This window comes from Anas platyrhynchos, chromosome 1, assembly GCF_047663525.1.
Source record: "Anas platyrhynchos isolate ZD024472 breed Pekin duck chromosome 1, IASCAAS_PekinDuck_T2T, whole genome shotgun sequence".
NCBI lineage: Eukaryota > Metazoa > Chordata > Aves > Anseriformes > Anatidae > Anas > Anas platyrhynchos.
Genome location: NC_092587.1, coordinates 171,782,902 through 171,803,452, shown reverse-complemented (window position 1 = coordinate 171,803,452; position 20,551 = coordinate 171,782,902). Strand labels below are relative to the sequence as shown.

Here is a 20,551-nt window from a genome sequence, read left to right as displayed (position 1 = left end):
AGTGCATGTTACTTTTAAAAAATACTTCTGCACGAGCTATTCAACAAAAGAAGTACACGTACTTAAGCACATATGAAGTACACACACATCTTAAATGGTTGCCATAATTGCACACAGATTTGTACATCTGACTATCAGGGGAAAAAGTCTTTAACATAGTATTAGAACTAGCACAAAAAATGTAGAAAATCAACATTAGTTTGCTTCAACTTCAAGGTTGTTCCTTAGTTTAGTTACCATGAAAAACAAAAGTTATTAGCAAAGCATAGTGGCATAAGAGTAACTACAGCAACAAGGTTGAAAGAAAGAATGACCTTCCTTTCCAAAGAGAGTTCAAAACCAGACACAGAGCTATATGGGGATTACATCTGAATAAAGAACTGAAAACAAGATCGATCTCAATTTAAATATACATACATATACATAATATTTGTATTACCACAGGTTTCCCAGGATTGTCAATTTTTTGTAAAGAGATTTTTTCCACACTTCTTGTGCTTCCCAATATACTCAGAGATCACTTAAAGTGCACTTGATTGATGTGATGTAAAAACCAGATAAGAGTATATTGTTTGCTTTTCCCATACTGTCAAATTAAAATGGAGAATTTTTGATGGTGCTTATCACTGAGGTTGACATTTCATACTTCTCTGTTAAAAGTCAGCATTTTATTTTCAAAGATCAAAATGATACTACCTTAATAAATCTGATGAGATATATGCATCCATAATGTTTACTTTTTCTTTCAGACAAATAGATTAATAATAATGTGAGACAATTTTCAAAATAAACAGAAAATGGAACACACAAAAAACAACAACAGCAAATATTCTAGGGTCATTGCTGTATGCAGTGTTATAAAATAAATTACTTCTACTGTACTGGGATTCTCAGTGATAAATATCTGAACTGTTGGAACATCACACAATTTTTACAATGTGACACTGTTTAAAACACACATAATTAGCAAAAGTTAGTTTTAAAAATAAACCACTGTTATAGACATGCATTTATTCTTAATTTAACAGTATTTAATAAGTTATTATTAGCACACCAATATTATAACTCTCTTCTGAGAATATGCAGCAAACCTATTATAATTATTCATGATATAGGGAGAAGGCAAGATAGGGGATTATCTTCTGCAAAGCAGATAGTTTATATAGCTCTCTATGCATAGCTGGAGAAGAGAATGAAGAACAGCAGATAAATCACCTATTCCACAAATATTACAGAAACCAATAGCTTTGAAGGACAGAAGTGACTGTGAATTTCTCAAGTTCTGTGAACCCCTACTGAAAACTGCATTGCAGTCTACCAAGCAGCCTGCAATTTGCAGATTTCTAGTTTTTGGGCCAGGGAGTATAGGTTTGGGTGGGATCCTCTTTGAGGTTTTAATAATATGTATATATATATATATGTGTATATATATATCTAGATATATTTTAACAGTTGAACCAGTTTATTATTCTCAGAACAGAGGAGATTATGTGTTAACCAAGACACAACACATAATTCAGAAAAATCCAAAAAATTTCACATACATTCTTTTACCTCTGTATTTCCAGACAAAGTGATCTAAGACACAGTTTCATAACCAGTGAAGGCTTGGCACTCACGGACTTCCTAAATGAGGCCACAATTGGATGAGGTGAATTAGGAATTGGTGACTAGAACCCTGATAAACATTAGAATGGATAGTCCAGGGTTAACTCTAAAACCCAGCTGTTCAACAGTGAGGCTAACTAAATAGGCACAATGAAGCAAGCAAGACAAATTGTGATAGAAATTGGATCTTGAATTCTTTATCAAATGTGCTGATATTTTGGAATATCACCATGTATCATGAAGGAAGAAAACTCTTGCTGATGAGCTGAACATAGTATTGTAGTATTTCAGGATTTGCCTTGGATGATGCTACAATATAGCATTCTCAGGTGATACTGGTAGTATTACTTCGCTGAAAGAGGTCAGATGGTAAATGCAGACTCACAATGATTCTCTTTCTGGGAATGTCACCTTTCAGAACAGCAAGTCTTTGACTATATCCAGTGGGAGAGATCCGAAATCCTACAGATTATCTCTATAGTGGTCATAGTCCCTGCTCTGCCTGTGCCATCAGAACCTGTAATAGTTGGTCTTTCTTTATTAAGTCATCTTCAACTGTATTGACAAGGCACTACCCTCCAACGCTCCAAATAAGTTTTTAAACAGTGTGGTCTGGCATTTACAAACTAGTGATGTCAAATCAAATATATATGAAATCTTTGTCATTTGAACTTTACTTTTGTACTTACAGATTCCTTACATAAATGAAACATATTGAATACCATTATATATGCTTATGCATAATTAATGAAGTGCTGAAAGGCACAAAACAGACGTTTCTAATCATATGACATGATACAATAACAAGGTTCTGCTGTACTAAGCATTCTGATCATGAAGAGCAAATTACCTTTTTCTGTAATAGTTTAAAGCTTTCTATCAACATCACCCAGTATATAAATATATTATATAAACACTTAATGAGTATTTCTTCTGTGCAGGTTAGATGCCTACTGAGTCCCTTTCAACCTGAATTATTCGAAGATTCTAAGAAACCCACATGCAGTTACCAACTAGTTAACTAAATACTGTAATCAAATTATTATTTATTTCAGCTTTTAATTTGGCCTCATAGGGATTCGTTGAGAATCACTAGTATACCTGGATTTCAAAAGCTTTCCAGAATCTCGTTCACTATCAACTTCTTAACCATCTTTGCAGCTACAAAGCTTTCTTAAATCTTTAACCAAGCTTCTTTTGCTACCAGCAAAGCCAATTATTCCATCACTACCTTAACTGCATAGAAACCAAATGTTCAGATGCCTTCTTTATGATAAATTAATAACAAAAGGACACTTGCGTCCTCCTCACATTACTTTCTTTTCTAAATTAAATATACCTACATTTGATTTTTTTCTACATTTAGTAGTATTACATGTTACTATCCCCTAGATTCTTGCTAGTCAGTCTATATGTTTTCTACAGTAATACAGTAAAGACTTCATCAAAATATATCTCTATCAAGAAATTTGTAGACAATTGACTTCTTTATAATACACAGAAGGTCCACTAAAACAGATTTTTCTCCCCTCCAACAGAATGTCATAGCCTCCTGTAAAGCTAAATAACCCAGAAGCTTGCAAATCTAACAAACTATGATATCCTAGTTTGTCAAATGTAGTTTATACTGGAGCACTGTAAGGATAAGCCAGGACCTAAAGCCCATTTTCTGGAATTCCGTATAGCCATTCATTCCTTACTTTCATTATCTGTGCACATCAGTTCGCTTTCCTATGTGGAGTAGTTCAAACACAATTTTCATCTTCCACATCTTAAATTATTTCTCTGACATCATTTTTGAATCCTGATCTGCAAAGTGCTTGTAACAACTACCTTCATACTATTTTCATAAGTATATTTCTCTCTCTTCTTTTTTTTAAGTTATTATGTGCATTAAAAATACAGAGAATATAATTGGACCTAGGATAGATTCTCATAAAGATCATACCTAAGAAGTAAATGCACCTAATTGGAGAGAGAACCTTTAGTATCTACCTTTTAAATACATTTCTCAACAAATTGTACCTTTAACTCAATAATTTCATCTACGCTGTATTTCTCTAGGTGGTTGATGAATGCTTAAATGTTTACTTTAGACTAGGGAAGGAATATAACTTATTCTCTATGAATATTCAAGATACAGGTATTGCACCGAACACTTAAGAACCATAATGAAAGAATTCTGAAACATGGCAGAGTCAGGCTGATTAAAGAATGTGTTAGTTAACATAAAGGTATTGCATTTTCTCCATCATGTAGAAAGACAAAGAAGCTGAGAGAAGATAAAAAGTACATAATAGCTTCCAAATTATTTCATTTTTATGAAAATTATTACATACACTCTCTGTTCAGATTTTGCTGTGACCAGAGGGCACAGGGAAAGAAAGAAAAAAAAAAAGTAAGTAGAAGGCAATTAGGCTTAGAATTGTTTGTAAATTAATACTCAGGGAAGTACAGATGTCTTCTTGCATATATGTTAAATTTTCACTTTTTCAACTTCTATATAAGAAACATAGGGAAAACACGGGGAACTGATGAAACTGAGCAACAACAAAAGGAAATCAGATAAGGAAAAAATTATGTAAAAGAAAACATAACTGTATCAAAAAATATATATATGACAGATTTAGAAGTGTTCAGACATGTAAGACTACAATGCTACCAAGATCACATTGATATGGTCCTTCCATAACCTTATTTATTTATTGCTTTATGATTATTATTTCCTCAGTATGGAATCTTCTAAAAGTTTAAATGCAATCCAGTCTCAAGATGAGTGTACACAGATAAACTGTATTGTTCAAATCATCAACTAAAGTTAAGAATTATGAAGAAAAAAAAAATGAAAACAAAGAATCAACTGTAGGGAAAACATCAAAACAAGGTATTTAAGTAGTGCAATAAAAACAAATGAAGTGAATGCAATACTCAACCTGGACATTTCAAAACTCACTTTACATAGGGAGCTGAGATTATATCCAAAGGTCTGTGCATTCCGAGAACCTGCATTCATGTAGTTTCCCATTAATAATACTAGTTCCAGCAGCTTGCTAAAGCTTTTACTCTTTTTTATCTCTTCACAGGCAGCACTGACAGCCATGATGTCAGGTTTGATGTTGTTCACCTGCTCTTCAAACTGGAGCTTAAAAAGAATAGCACTGAGCCGTGGCCGTAGTCTCTTCACGTTGCTCATCTGATTGAAAAGAAAATAGGAGATTTCCTTTAAAATTCATGCTACAGTTTGGCACTGTACAAATGCATACAATCTGAAATGATTTATTGGTGTGACAGGCTTGAAGAAGCAATATATCTGCTATAACTGATAGCAAATGAACGAATGAATGAGAGACACTTGGGTAAGCAACTGAAATCCCATCTTGTGGTTAATGTGAACTGCCCCCATCCTTTCCCAATAACTAGTATGTGTAAGCAATAAACGATAAAGTGTCATCATATATCACATCTGTCAACTCATATACCAAATCCTATAAAACTAATCCAAGTTTATGACCCAGTAGTTGCAAAGTAATAAAAGTAGTTCACAAATTCTGTATAACTCAGGATGTACCCAAACAAGGCAAATCTCATTTTCCGGTGCAAATATTTAAAAGCTGATTTCAATAACAGCTTACTCTAAACTTGCAGAAAAATAACAGTTTTGAAAAATCGAAGCTATAAAACACTAATAAAACATGCATTATTATGTGCCAGTATTCATATCCCACTATAGCCCTGGACCTTATACAGTTAATTAGGTAAAGCAGAAGAATGCTCCTAGGAAAACAGTAACTCCTGTAGATCATATGCAAAAGACTTGACTTTCTCTACGCTTTTCTGGTCAGGGATTTTCAACAGAAGTTTCAGTCTTCCCATATGACTTAGGTCCCTGAATTCCCACCCCAGATATACTATGAACGTTAGTTCCTACATCTAAACAAGACTGCAAATTGTATTATTTCTTTAAATCAAGGAACATGGAATGCATTCAGTAAATTAACTTCCTCCATCTCCCACACCTACGAAGTACTACTTATCCATCCAACTCTATCATAGAAATATTCACCCATTTTTTAGGTTTGGAATCACATATGATCCCAGAAGCTTTTTGTTTTCTGTTCATGTTCCTTTTCTCACCACCAGGCATTATTTGTTCCTTGCTTTTTCCTTCTTTCACAGCAGAAATATTGTTTTGATTCCCTGCTCTTTGGTTCTGCTTGCATATGAGAAACGCTAGTCTCAAGATCCTCCATGACTATCTTCCCCCTTTTTTCCTACCCCTGTTTTCTCACCAATTTAATGAGTTCTGTAAGACCTTCTCAAGGCAAAGTTGTATCCAGTTATGCCTTGACAAGTCCTGAAATCCTAAACTAGTACAGTATGTACTGTTTTGTTTTCTGAATAAAAAACATATGATGGTTACCAGCTATTAGTACTTCTCAAAGCAACAAAAGAAGCCATAACATTGGCACTTCTACAAAGGAATGGGTTTCATATAGAGTGGCCTTAAAAACTTGCCTTTAAATTGGAAAAACCCCCCTCCAAACCACAGTAATATCTAAGGATTTATGGAACATTTTTCAACCCATACATAGTATACCAATGTGAAAATAGCTGTCAGTACAACATTCACAAGTTATTTGGTGCTGATCATCCCACAGTAGAGTCAGTGAAAAGCATAATGGATAATACTCTTTATCCATCTCAGTGTCAAGTCAAAACAAACACAAAGCTAAGCTATCCTAAGCTGATACTGAGGACTGCCTAATCCAATGAATGTGACATCGAAGCAAAAGAGACTGTAAATTACAGCCCATTCTATTGGTTTCTCTGTGACAGTAGTACTAAAAATCAGGTAGAGTTAGTATTTTATGCTACTAGAGCCATGCCTGCAATGCCTGTCTGGCAATGCAACCACCTGATCATGGTTCTATTGAAGTAAACATAAACATTTGCATTTTGGTTCAGATAAGAAATTTTGAAGTAAAATAAGGAATCTTTTCCAGTATCCACACTTCTGTTTACATCACAGAGCAAAGCACATGAACAGGGCATCTTTCAGATAAAACTAAACTGAAAAGCAGCTTCCAGAGCACACAGTATAGTCCAGCCAATACTGAGCTTTAGTTTACAGACCATCTCTGGCCTGGTGCTAGAGTAAAAAGATGAAAATATATATAGTCTGGATGTTAGCTCAGTATCAACTGTAGGCAGACACTGTGTACTTATCGTCAACTAAGTAGCATCCAATAGTGTGGTAAATTTATTACTGAACAATTATTAAGCAAGGATAACAGGACTTGAAGTTAAACTGGAAATTTCAGAATGGAAAAGAGATGGAAATACCTAAACCCCAACTAAAATTAACGCAGTACTTTTACACCTTCACACATAATTTAGGAATAAATACCTAAAATCACGTTAAGGTACTGGAAGGTATGTGTCACAAAGTTATTCTCCCAGGCCAATCAGGAAAAATCAGTATTATCTCATTTATCTGAAACAATTTACTTACTAGTACAAAACAAGTGCAAAGCTACTTATCATACCTGAATTGTAATTTTTGTTTTCAGATCAAACAGGAGAAATTTGAGACTAGACTCAAAAACCATCAATCTGCTCTAAAATTATCCAGAATTTTAGTATTTTTCCCTACTCAGGATGCAGCAGAGATGACCATTAATATCAAACCAGAGGAACTAACAGAATAAAGTTGCAATGATTTTAAGTGGTACCAAATTAAAGGCACTAGAGAACAGCAGATGATGCATGATTTATTGACTCATGGCTTCTCAGACAGGCAGGTTCCTGAAACTGAAATAATCAGATACTTTACATCACAAAGATGTGTTGCACAAATGTGAACAAACACAGATGCATGAAACATGCAAAGTTTTCATCAGAATGAGGTTAATAGATCAAGTTCTGTACGTGTCTTAACGATGGAAGCAGAAATGCATAATAAATTTAAAAAAAAGAACAGAAACAGGCATATACCAGAAACACAACTGAAGTGCCATTTGGCTATTATTATTATCATTAACACTCTGAAATTCATAGTTCATGTACAATGCATGTCTTTGGTACTATTTGTTTACCTGTTTGCTAAGTCAATAATTAGGAAGGGAGGAGATGGGGAGTTCCTTTACCAGTCTACGGCTTTCTTTGTGAAATGTTGTCTACAGATGTATTCAAACAGTGAAATCCATACACCTTATCACAAAAGATGCTGAAAATTTAATTCCAGTAATGTTGAGAGGCTTACATTCATGCCCTGATTTTTTTTTTTTATACTCAACATATAGTACCTAAATCTACTTATGTACCTATAGCAGAATTCTGAAACTCAGACAATAAAATAACTAAAGAGGGATGTTGAGGTAGAAAGTTAAAGGACAAGTGGACAACACGTAAGAGAACTCACTGTAGGGGTAATGAATTATTCAATTTTCAAGTAATAGTCTACAAGACTATTATCACTAAGCATTAGCCCAAATGGGAATTGACAGCTGATTTGAGCTACCTGGCTGTAGCTCCCTGAGTTCTTTATGCGACAGCAAAGAGAGGCTTTTCTCTCAATTACAGCATAATTCAAAAGGCACCTGCAACAGTGTGCCATCTGGTAAGCGTGTACCTTCACTGTCTGCTTTGTTGATGTCAAGTAAAGGAACATGTCTCAGAAGTCACACTGACATTACATTTTCATCACTGAATGTGATTTGTTCTTAACCCAAGCTTGTAGAGAAAAACACTGCAAGGGTTCCAGTTTCACAATATCATTTCCTTAAAGGATCAACAGTCCTGAAGTTGTCAGTGTATCTGAAAGCGTTCCCATTGAAAAAGTAAAATACCACGTACAGCCAGTATGACTAAAACGTAAGATGGAAGGATATCATCAATGGAAAACATAGTTGCCATCACTGTAGCACTGGTGAACTCTACAGAGCACACAGGTAAGAAGTGTGAATTTTTAACACTTTAGATTCAGGCACTCAAAGAGCAGAAAAATATATCAAGGAAGGAAAAACTGAGACCTTAAAAGGCCTATTATCCACTTTTTAGAGAAGAAAAAAAGAACACCCTGCTCAATTTGAAAAAGGTAGTCAACGTGTCTGGTACCTTTGTGAAGACAGAACATTCTGGAATAGACCAAACATTTTTTCAGCATATGGAAAGTTAACAACATAATGGAACAGCATTTTTGTTGAGACTTTTTTTATGGCTATGTGGAAATAGCACATCTTCCTTCAGCTTTGAGACACTTTTTTCCCAAATAAATATTACTTAGCAGCTTAAAATTACTTACAAGAAACCAGAAAATCTCCATATTTATGTGTTATGTGTACAAGCAACCATTTGAGTTGATGACTTTTCAGCCAATCTTGCATCGATAGATGGCACATCCTGCTGCTCCATTTCCCTAGCTTGAATTATAAACACCTTGAGTTTGCACCACTGTCTCAGTTGCTTCCAAACCCAATATTTTCTTAGAGGATATCCACAGCAGAAGAGAAAGGAGCATACTGTGTATGACACAGGGACAACACTTATCAATTACCTCCTAGCTACACATGGATGGCCTTCTCTTGCCTTGAGGATGACAGAGCACTGATGCACTGTGCAGAAAATGCCTGGTACTGTTTTTGATGGCATTACGTTCAAAAAAGTTGAACCAGCCTGCGGATCTCCGAAGAGAGGACCCTCCTTTTGAATGATCCAGAAGTTACCTGTCCTACAAAATAAAACCAAATCGCCAAATAGCACCAAATAGGGGCTATAACAGCTCTCGAAACAAGCTGACGTAACAGACTGCTATACACTGCAAGAGGCTTCCTGCTGAAATTCACAGATAGGTATGTTCCACTCTGAGAAGAAATTTTTTTTGTGTGTTTTTTTGTGTGTGTGTGTGTGTTTTTTGTTTGTTTGCTTTTGTTTTTATTTGTTTTTTACCCTATCTGAAAATACAATTAGCGCACATCCATTATCCACGTTAAAAAAGGGTTGTTGTTCAACCTGGACACACAAAGGTTTTTTTGTTTGCTTGTAGGCTGAGGCAGGTAGATGGAAACTATCAAACATGCAGATTTACTGACATCTTGATCAGACTGGGACAAAGACAGCTTTTGTTTCTCAGAGTTAAGACAACACTATTTTCCTAAAAATGTATCATCTAAGAATAAAAGGGTCTAAATCTCCAAAATTCTCCTATCTGTAGCAGATGTAACAGCCGTCAGAAAAGCTATTTTCATTAAAAGGTACATATGGAGCAGATGCAACCAGACTGAAAAGGTTTCCTCATGGGAAACCAAGTCAGAGTTTGACATAGGAAAAGTCCTCTACAAAACCTCTAATTCAGCCAGATGGCAAAAATAAATAAATTTATAGCAGAAGTCAAGGGCACAAGTCATTGAGAAATTTAAACAAGAATAATACAATATCAAACCACACGAAGAGTCTCTAAAAGTAAGAGAGATCTGGCTGTATTCTAGATGGAAAAATCTTATCAGCTTAGTTCTAAAGGAGTCCTTCATTTGCTTTCTGGCTGCTACCAGAAACCCACATCCTAATGCTATTACTTTGAGTGTCCCAACATACAGGCTATGAAGATATAGGTAGAAGATCAAAGTCTGTGTGGGAATGTCTAAAAATGATGACAGCAGGCTTAGTGTTTTCCACGAGGTTGAAACACCATATTTACTCTCAACTAAAAAGTAGAATTTGGCAATACGTAATTATTTGAACAGTATACAGTGATAACAGACAACATCAGCAGCTGATTATGATTGTCCTTGATAGACATTACACATTTCAGAAAAAGCACAGATCACTAACACTTTTATATTTAAAATAGTCTTCTCTACTGACCCAACAAGGCATCTAAGTTCATTTCCTAATCAGGAAGATACGTGTCTATGATGATGACAGTAGTAGAAAGGAAACAGCATTCTGCTGTAGATCTTCTGTAGTCTTGTCAACAGAGAATTCAAAAATTTTTTCCATATAGTTACTTGGTGCATTTGGAACCACAGGCAATCCATGGCAAAAACTGTCTGACATGAAACATCACATAAGTGAATGCTGTTGGAAAGACGTTCATATATCTTGAAAAATGTTCCCCACTTCTACAAAATGATAACAGAGAGGGTAAGTACTAAAGGATTTGGGGTCCATAGGACCCCATATGGACCCCATATATAGGACCCCATAGCACCTATGTGGCATGTTTCCAAACTGAGTGGAAATTGTGCAGTCTACTCCTAAGACTAAGAAAGTGAAAATACAAGTCTTAAGGAAGTTTGTCTTTCCCTGTGTACCCTTAATCTTGAAGCAATACTTTTCAAGACACAAGTGAAGAAATTCTGCTTTGGGTATATCTCTTCTTGATTCTCTTTCATGATCATTGAAGGCATGGAAATAAAAAGGAGAAAAACAGATAGTAGAATCCACACTAAATTTAGCTGCCCCATGCAAGTCTTCTTTCAGGTGTAAAGAAATTGCTATTAATCTTAGAATCTTTAAGGAAAAAAAAGCTACCTCAGATTTAATTTCAACTGTAATTTGCATTTCTTGGTCAAGTCAAAATGTCTAAGCTCAGAATCACTTTTTTTTTTTTTCCTGGACCCAAGATTCTAGTCAAATATTAAGAAATCTTACATAAAAAATTGCTCTGTTTGATTTTAGGAAACTGCAAGCCAAAGTGTGAATACTGCCAAACTACTGCAATATACTCCACAAAGTTGTTGCTATATGGGTAAAAGAAAATCCAAACAGTCTACCAACAGGTGATACTTTTGCAGTTACATTGAGTCATAATGAGACACATCTGACAAAGCTTCTTAAGTGAAAACAATATGGCACCAATTTTCATCAGTAATACCATGTGAACTGCACTGAGTTTTTACAGAGATTGCATTAAAGCAGATTCAAGACAAGCTCGAGACATTTAGAGGAATCTGCAATGTGAATCACTGATTGGCTGGAGGCAAAAGATGTAAACTCTCAGACATGCAACCTCATTGCTATGAAGTTGTAGTGAGACCTCCATGGAGAAAACTAAAAAAGAGAGAGACTACGTCCATGCCAGAAGAAAAAAACACCACTGCCTGCCATCTGAAGAAACAAGACAATTGTTTTTAATCCATTCCTTAGATTTTGTTTTTTGAACTAGAATCATGCAAAACTGTTTCATCACAACTGAACGAGGATAAGAGTGAGACCTACTGGTACCAAATCTTTTACAGATGTTGATTCAGAGTGATCATCTTGCAGTGACGCATCTGAAGTAACATAATCCAATCCATAGAAATACTCACTCTTGTCAATCGCAAACTGACAAATTAGTTCAGATCATTTTCAGAAGATATTTCTGGAGCTTGGTTCTCCACCCTGTTCAGGTTTAAAGTTTGAAAGACATCAACATTGTAAGAGCTAAGGATGTTTCCCCTCTGAACAACTTAAGTAACTTGACTGTTATTTGGCATAAATGTATTTTTATACATCTCACTACTTTAGGATCTTAAATAAACTGAAATGGTGCTAGGTATGGCACTAGGTATGGCTGTGCCCAAGCATCAAGTATTAGGAACACCTCTTCAGGTATAGTAAGGTATTCCCCAGACACCAGTGAAAGACATTTACACATTCTGAGTTATCCTTAATGTGAACATACAGGTGAAATCACCAGCTGAATATGGAATTGATCATTTTAAGTGTTTGCTGAATTATTTAAGACAAACTAGCCTTCATCAGGCCTCACTCTAATCTTCAATTTACTCTAGTGAAATCTTCTCTTTTGGTATGAACTCATTAAAAACATATCCATCAGCGAACAAGCTGTGAAGCCATGTGAGGATAGCTTGCCAAATTCTATTCAGGTTAGCTGTCATGTTCCTCACAAGGTCCAGATATTAATTATTTCTGAAACAATATTTCATAATTCCCTCAATTTTATCTTTGAGTAAATAAAAGTGATCAAGTAAAAGACTGTTTCTTTTTCTCACTCCCAAACTATATGTGAACATATTTTCAAATATCTTAAGTTTTAAGATAAGCTTTAGTAGGAGCTATCACACATGGTACTTGAGACACTATCCTCAAGCATGCAATTGCTAATATAGTTACCTACACCTAAGGTCAAAGGTCCACTAAAAGTATCCTAACAAGTATTAGCTATTTTTTGCATCAAATTTGTTTATGAATAATGTCAAAATTATGATTTTTGAAATGGAATTACATTTATGGATTTAAATCCATAGTAATAAATCAAATTTCTCCAGGACTATTTTCTGTCACTAAGGATCACAGGCACTGAAGAGTTCACATGCCTGCTGCTAGATTCAGCTCCCTGCACACTGCACAACCAGATGAGAACTACTACTGAAGACAGTTTGTGGTGCAACAAGTTGCTAATGTAAGTTGGCACAGATAATCCTTAAGCCTTAGCATTGTTCCGTGGGCAAGAGAGTGGGGAGAAGTTGATGTGCGCCACTGGGGAGCTGACAGGGAGCTATCATTACAGAACATTTTTAGCTGGAACAACAAGAAAGCTTAACTTACCATGACAACCTACAACTCTTTAGAGAGTCAATTATATTTTGAGTATTCTTGTAGTCATGTATATAAACTGAATCCCAAAACAACTTAGGGATGGTGAGAGCAATGATCTGGAGCCACATGACATGGGACCAAACATTGCCGTGTCCTTCTGCACTTCCAGAAGTGCTCTGAGATGCCAGGCCCGAGAGGTGTAGACACGCCTGCAAGACACTCAGGTTATCAATGGCTGGAACCAACATGCTTGTACCCAACTTCCCTTTGATATACTGCTCTGTCCCCCCTGTGATGAAAGCAGGAAGATCTGCTTTGTAATCATTAAAACTTGTCTTAATAAACCAGTCTGCCTCTCTCTTACCAATTTAAGTCTTCAATTATCTAACTGGATACTCAGATCATAAGATCTGGCTCATGCTCACTCCCAGACTGTGCCCAGGAATTGTTTGGGAACGTGTAATTCTGCACAGGCCAACAGGATGACTATTCTGTGCCTACAGTTAACGTCTATTCTACCAAATTAGCACTACAGACAATCAAGGTTCAATGTTCAAAAGAATTCTCTGGTGTTGTTCAGTTGATTACTATAGTCAAAGCCTTAAAATGTCATCTAGTAATTTATCATCCCCACAACTGCTAAAAACAGCCTTCTGAAGCATCTTGTATCCCACTGTTTTCAGAACACTGAATAATATTCAAAACCAATATAAAAACTGATGAGACCTGAATGTGGGTTTGGTCACTATTATTCCCTGAATGATTTTAGTACAAAAAAAGGAAAGACCATCAAGGACATTAAGGACTGCATATTCAAAACAACACATAGATCAATAAAAGGAATAAAGGAGTTCATGACCTCATAAAAAACTGTAAAAGCTAGATGGATTCTCTGAATCATCACCATCAACAAGCTATTTTAATCAACCATTATTTTTCTTCCTCTCAAATAAAAACATATTACGGAGTAAGAAAAAAAAAAACATCCATCCAACATTTGCCTCAAGTATTTTCAGCATAAATCTGCAATGCAGATAAATTCAGTAAATCTTTCCTACCAACTCTTTACATTAATCCACTATAAAACAAAACAAAACAAAAAAAAGTTACCCATTTAAGCTGAGTTTTCAGATGGCTTGCTTGGTAAAGGGAGAGATCAGATAATCATGCTATGAGCTAGGCTATAACTGAGATTTGTCATATATCCTAGGTGCAAAGTGTTGATTTTCATTAGAAAGGCGTTCCTAAAACAAGTATTTAAGTAGTTATATCCCACTAATTGCAATGCTTATATGCCAGAATCTATACAAAGCAGTACTGTGTTTGCACATTTTAGTCAATAAATATACAAAGTAAGCAGGGAAACAACCTTTGGAGGTCACTCACTGCATTCAGCCTTCCTATGGGAGAATCAGCTTTGCCAACAGAATACGTATTAGCATTGTCTGCTCAAAGAGATGGCTGACTACAAAGACTCCATAATCTCTATAGTTATATTGTTTTAATTATTACCACTATTAGAAAAATCCTCCTGTTTGTTGTCTAACCTGTATAACTTTTGTCAAAAATGTAAACCTATCATATACTTCCGTAACAACCATCATTATTCAGGACATATTATTCCTTTTCTTTTTCCAGGTTTCCTACACATATTTCAAGAGAACACCCCGCCTTGGGTTTCAAGTTTAAAAACTTAAGCAATATTTCTTCATATTACTCATTTCTACAACTATTGTCATTAGTCACCTCTGAAGTCCAAGTCCATGTTTTGATTCACACCTCTATAACTAATGTACAAAACACCCCCAAACTGGCCGTAATACTTTAACTGAGTGTGCTTCAGCAGTGGTGAACAGAGGGAAATTCACAACTTTATAGGCCATACTCCTGCTTTTACAGTTCAGTTTTAGGTATGCCTACTGGTTGCAATGAGGACAGAACTGAATCATGTTCTGATCCACTACAGTCCATTATTCTTTATTATAACTGCACCCATAACTATACATTTTAACTACAATCACTGCAATCAAATTTTGAGTCACTGATGTTCCTAAAATATCTTTCACTGCCATTACGCAACTTATACTTGTCAAAAACTCAATGGGAAGGCGGTTCCCAGCAAAAACATTAAGTTATTCAAGGGTCGGTCACAAAAAAGCAACATAACAAGAGGATAGTTATTGTAATCAAGATTATGATGCACTGTGCCTAAATATGAAGCTCAAAGTTAACTTTGACCACTGGGAATGCAGCACTGCTGTGAAGCAAGAAGAAGAAAAAAACAACCACCACAACCCTTCCCTATCTAAAACAAGCAATTTGAGGGTGTGGAAGGCTGGCTTCCAACACAAAGACAGCTTATTGCGTACTCACTCCATCCTCCAAAAGTCTACTGTTTGAAGTGTAAATTATGTCAATATATCCAAAATGATTAAACTTATATTTATCCTTCCTTCATTCTTCCAAACATATTTACTTCATAATAATAATAATTAAAAAAAAGAGTTGCCAGTGCACTTTTTCAAGTGCACATTTCTTACTGAACAAATTTGTAGAAGTGAGTAAAAAGAGTTCAACAACACTTTTTTTTCAGTGCCATTTCCTGTGTACAGGATAGACATTCACCAAAGCTCCTGTACTCTGGCTACATAATTATGCCAATGTTAATTCCTCCTATTGCATAGTTCTTTAACAGAAATATTGAGGTTGGTACAAAAAGAAATGTGCACATGTAAGCAGCAGAAAACAGAAGCACAAAAATATCAATAGAACAACCTGCACTTGTTCTCAGGACACCATTCCCAGCCATAAAACTGAGGAATTATTTTTTTTTATGTTACAACCAGAAGACCTACACTCCAATACGACCACAACATAGATGAGTCATCAGAAGACCCTGCATAGTAGCACCTAGGGAATAGCAACAGGGCTGCATAATATCACATAAATTACTCCTTTTCTTACTAGCTGCTGCGGTTTAACCTGGCAAGCAGCTAAGCACCACACGGCCTTTCACTCACATACTCCCCCCTCCCATGTGGGATGGGGGAGAGAATTTATTAAAAAAAAAAATAATAATAAAAAAAAAAGATAATATGCTTGTTGGCTGAGATAAAGACAGTTTAATAGGACAGAAAAGGAACGGAAGATAATGATAAAAGAAAATACAAAGCAAGTGATGCACAATGGAAATGCCTACCCCCTACCAACCAATGCCCAGCCAGACCCTGAGCAGCAGACCCCCCACACACACAGGCCAGCCACCATTAATTGTTTAGCATGACATCACATGGTATGAAATACCCCTTTGGCCATTTGGGGTCAGCTGTCTTGGTTCTCACCCCTCCCAGTTTCTTGTGCATCCCCTGCTTACCCGCTGGCAGGACAGCATGAGGAGCTGAAAAGTCCTTGGCTCAGTGTAAGCACTGCTCTGCAACAGCTAAAACATTGGTGTGTTATCAGCAACATTCTCATCCTAAATCCAGAATGCAGTACCAGCACCATACCAGCTACTAGGAAGAAAATTAACTCCATCCCAGCTGAAACCAGGACACTAGCCTACCAACCAACTCTAAATATGTATTTTAAACATAGGGAAAGAACCCAGGATGTGGGAAGCAGCATGGCCTAAGATTTACAGAAGCAGAAGTTAGGAGACTCTGAGATAAAGACAGCTTCATAACAACTGACAACATATAGCAAAGCATATCAAAGAGCTATCCTAAAACTAGCTTGCTGTCACCTATCAAAAACAAGCTCAGAGACGTAACAAGGTGTCAAGTAAGTCCCTTGACCTCTGTGCTGCACATTAGCAATCCTGGCCAGACTGCTTGGACGCACACATAATAGACGAATAAGGGTATAAAGGTACAAGAGAATTCAATCTCTATGAGACTGAACAGGTGAAAAAGTCAGTTTACATTAAGATTTTGTAAATAAAAGTCATTTTCTCTTTCCATTAGATTCTGCACTGAGAGCTTTTTTTTCTAGGCTCATTTTTCCATGTTAAGTCTGAAATGCCCAAGTTTTAGGTTATTATAAACCTTTGTTTTGTATTTCTTCTTCAACTTAGGAAAAGTTCAGAAAGCTTACTTCAAACAAGCAAGCAATAAGATGCCCTTATCAGCTGCTTCAAGACCCTTGCAATTTTAATATCTCAAGGGGAAAAAAAAAATGAAAAAAACAACCTCAGACTCAGATCTAATTAATACAAATGAACAATAATAGAAGATAATCTTTAGTGCTTGAATATTTTAAATTCAAAAACCATTGAACAAATGTTGACTCACACATATCTATTATAGCTTTATTAAAAACAATTATAATGAACAATGGCTTATATTTCAACTCTACAGCAGTCCCTCAAATAAGCAGATATTTCTTTTCTCACACTATTTCTTAAAGGGCTCTAACCTTGCTTGCCTGAAATTAATACTGCTGCATTATTGGATCACTTGTTTAATTATGCTGTATTTGAGCCATTACTTCTTTTTGTTCTTACTTTCAAGAAGTCCTATGCAACTGTTAGAATTAGACCATGACTTCACATTAAATTACAAATATAATGTGTCATTAAAAAGGTTTATAAGGGTTCTTGATAAATAAACTCCTCTACAACTCATGTTTCCAAATAATGCAGCTGAGCTAGCAACTTTTAGTTTTCACTTGCTTCAAAATACCTATATTTTTCCTTTATTTAGTCATCCCCAAGTTCTTTTTTTATGAAGTTTAACTGCATCTCCATGGTCCAAATCCCGTTATTTTACCTGTTCTTTATATGTAAGATTACCCATGGGGTGTTTCTCATTTTGAATTTCCCTTAAGAGAATATCTTAAGGGAATTATCTAATATTATTTTTTCTGAAGCTGTTAGCATCTTGACTTGGTTGCAAGCTTGAAGCTTTAGAAGACCTAAGCAAGAGATAACTACACGAGACTGTCTTCAAGTAAGTCAACACTGGAGTCGTCTAGAACACTGTAACTGCCTGGAGAACACAGGAAAACCATACTGAAATGGAATGATAGCAGCATGGAAGGCCCCTGCTGCTCCCGGGAAGTGACACTATCCCCTTAGAGTTATACTTGGGGCTGGTGGGAGGGGAACACAACCACCCAGGCAGTTAAAACAGCTGTGCTTACTGGTTTCTGTCTTGGACACATGTTGTATGGTCATCAATGTTCAAGACAGATACGGTGCCATGCTATCCAGACAAAACTACTGAAGTCAAAAGGTAGCTGAAACTCAACATGACCATAGAATAGCTACAACAGGGGGTAGATATAATTATGTGCAAGTATGAGAAACTCTTCAACTGCTGGCAGGAAACTGTCCAGTATTTCATGGTACTATAAGAAAAAACAGAGGGAAGCTGTCAGGGGTTTTGTAAAAGGATGCAACAACAAGGCTAATAAATACACTCCAAGCTAGTAGTCTTTGGCCTTTGGAAGAAGCAATTGAGGGTTTCATATACTGACAGGACCCATTCTTTGTACAATGCGGTTTTGAAAGAGAGCAACCTTTAGTAAGTACACAATCAAGATAAGGAAGTTTTATTAGCTAGACAGTAAGGGTGAGAAGAAAACGGAAAATGCACACACACACACACAAAATAAGCAGAAAAAGACAAAAACCAGCAATGATCTCATCAAAAACAATGGAATACAAGGAAGAGATAAATCATCAATGCTGTAATAGGGATAGAAGATAACTTTTACTTGGATATATTCATGCAGTAGGGTGAAAGTATAAATGACAGGTGAAAGGTATATTCTACATATCTTATTATCTACACGTATTATGTATGCATATCTATTATCAGTTATGTGTATATGGACTACTAGATATTTATATCTATATACATATTCTAAAGAATATGGAACAGACCAACTTTTGAAGCAAGAAATTCAGAGAGAAATAAGTTGCTGTACGCATAAATGAAAATAATACATGGACAAGTATCCAGAAAGTTAAGATAAATAATTGGAAGCAAAGACAGACAAATCAAATGCCAAAATGTTTGCTTAAGAAAAAAAAGATGGTTAGAAGCTTTAAATCTGGCTGACATACAACTATAAGATCATCAAAAAAGGGAAGATGACAGGAAGCAAAAGAAAAGCAACTGCTATATGAAGCAATGGACATAAAATGTCAAATATTGGACATTTCCAACAAAAATGCTGTAGAAAGTTCAAGTATGGGTCTCCTCCTACAGAAAGTTTCCCCTTCAATGCCATACACACAAAAGAATTACCTTACATTGCTCTAACAGTGCAAGAAATTGTTTAAAGATATGCTTTTGTCTTTTTTTACAGTCCTTTTGAAGAAAATAAAATTAGTAGTAGTTCAGCACAAGTACAGTCAAGCAAATATTAGTTTTGTAGCTAACACACATTTTCCAAGGCATTTGGGAATGCCAAACAAAAAATACAACATCCAATGAAGTCTTTATTTGTAACAATGATTCCCAAAATCTAATAATTTATTTAATAAAATTCAATTCTTATTTAATAAAACTACTACTTAAACTAGGATGACTGACCATTTAGTACATATACTTTTTTTCTTTGAAAAATTATAAAATATTGCTTGACATCCATGGATGTATCTCTAATTTAACTTTTGTCATTCCAATTCTTATTTCACAAGTATACTAAAAATAAAGGATAACTGAGTTATTACATTCTCATTATTTTAAAACCTTACCTATGGTTTAAGATTCACTTCTTGGCTGTGACAACCAAAAAAAATAGCTCAAGAATCACAGACAAATTCAAAAAGCAATGCACCACTTCTCCGGTGTTTTGTCATCTTGTTTGTGCAGTGAGAAATATACATATAATCAGTATACTCCAAGAACTCAAGTTCTGCTTTGCCCAATAATTTTTAGCTATTTCAGTTCTTCAGCACCTTTATCATCCCTTATGCAATTAGAATATAAGCATATATGCACATAACATCTAAACAACAAAAAATAACCAACCACAAACGCAAAAACTTCTGTCAATAGTCAACTGCTAAGATGATTGTACAGCTGAAATCCCATTCTTCTCAGATAGGTCTCACATTTTAATTGTGCTGTCATATGACTACTCATTTCTAAACACATACCCAGTTTTCTCCATTAACAAGTTTTACAGAATAAGTCACCCGATATTGGTCATAATTGATGTAACCTCCAAGAAAATAATATGACAAATTAATTCAAGAGAAAGTTCATCACACTGGGTAAACCAAGTAGAAAACATAAACTATAGTAAAATGAAGTGCAATTGAATATTTAGATTTTGACAAGCACAAACATATTTCATGTAGCATTTGATCATCAAAATACAGCATTCAAAATCAACTTACGGTAACACTGTGAAGCTAAGTTAAAGCACTAAATAAAGTTAAGAGATT

At 35.5% G+C, this 20,551-nt stretch overlaps 1 protein-coding gene across 3 annotated transcripts in view; it reads right to left on the bottom strand.

Moving 5' to 3' along the window:
- The window catches only part of DIAPH3 (diaphanous related formin 3), a 233,767-nt gene that overhangs the window by 102,850 nt on the left and 110,366 nt on the right, over positions 1–20,551 (bottom strand). For all 3 annotated transcript variants that reach the window (XM_027472667.3, XM_027472654.3, XM_072032512.1), the window contains one exon: positions 4,562–4,801. In XM_027472667.3, the coding sequence (XP_027328468.3) occupies positions 4,562–4,801 (240 nt within the window). The remainder of the gene's footprint in view (positions 1–4,561; positions 4,802–20,551) is intronic.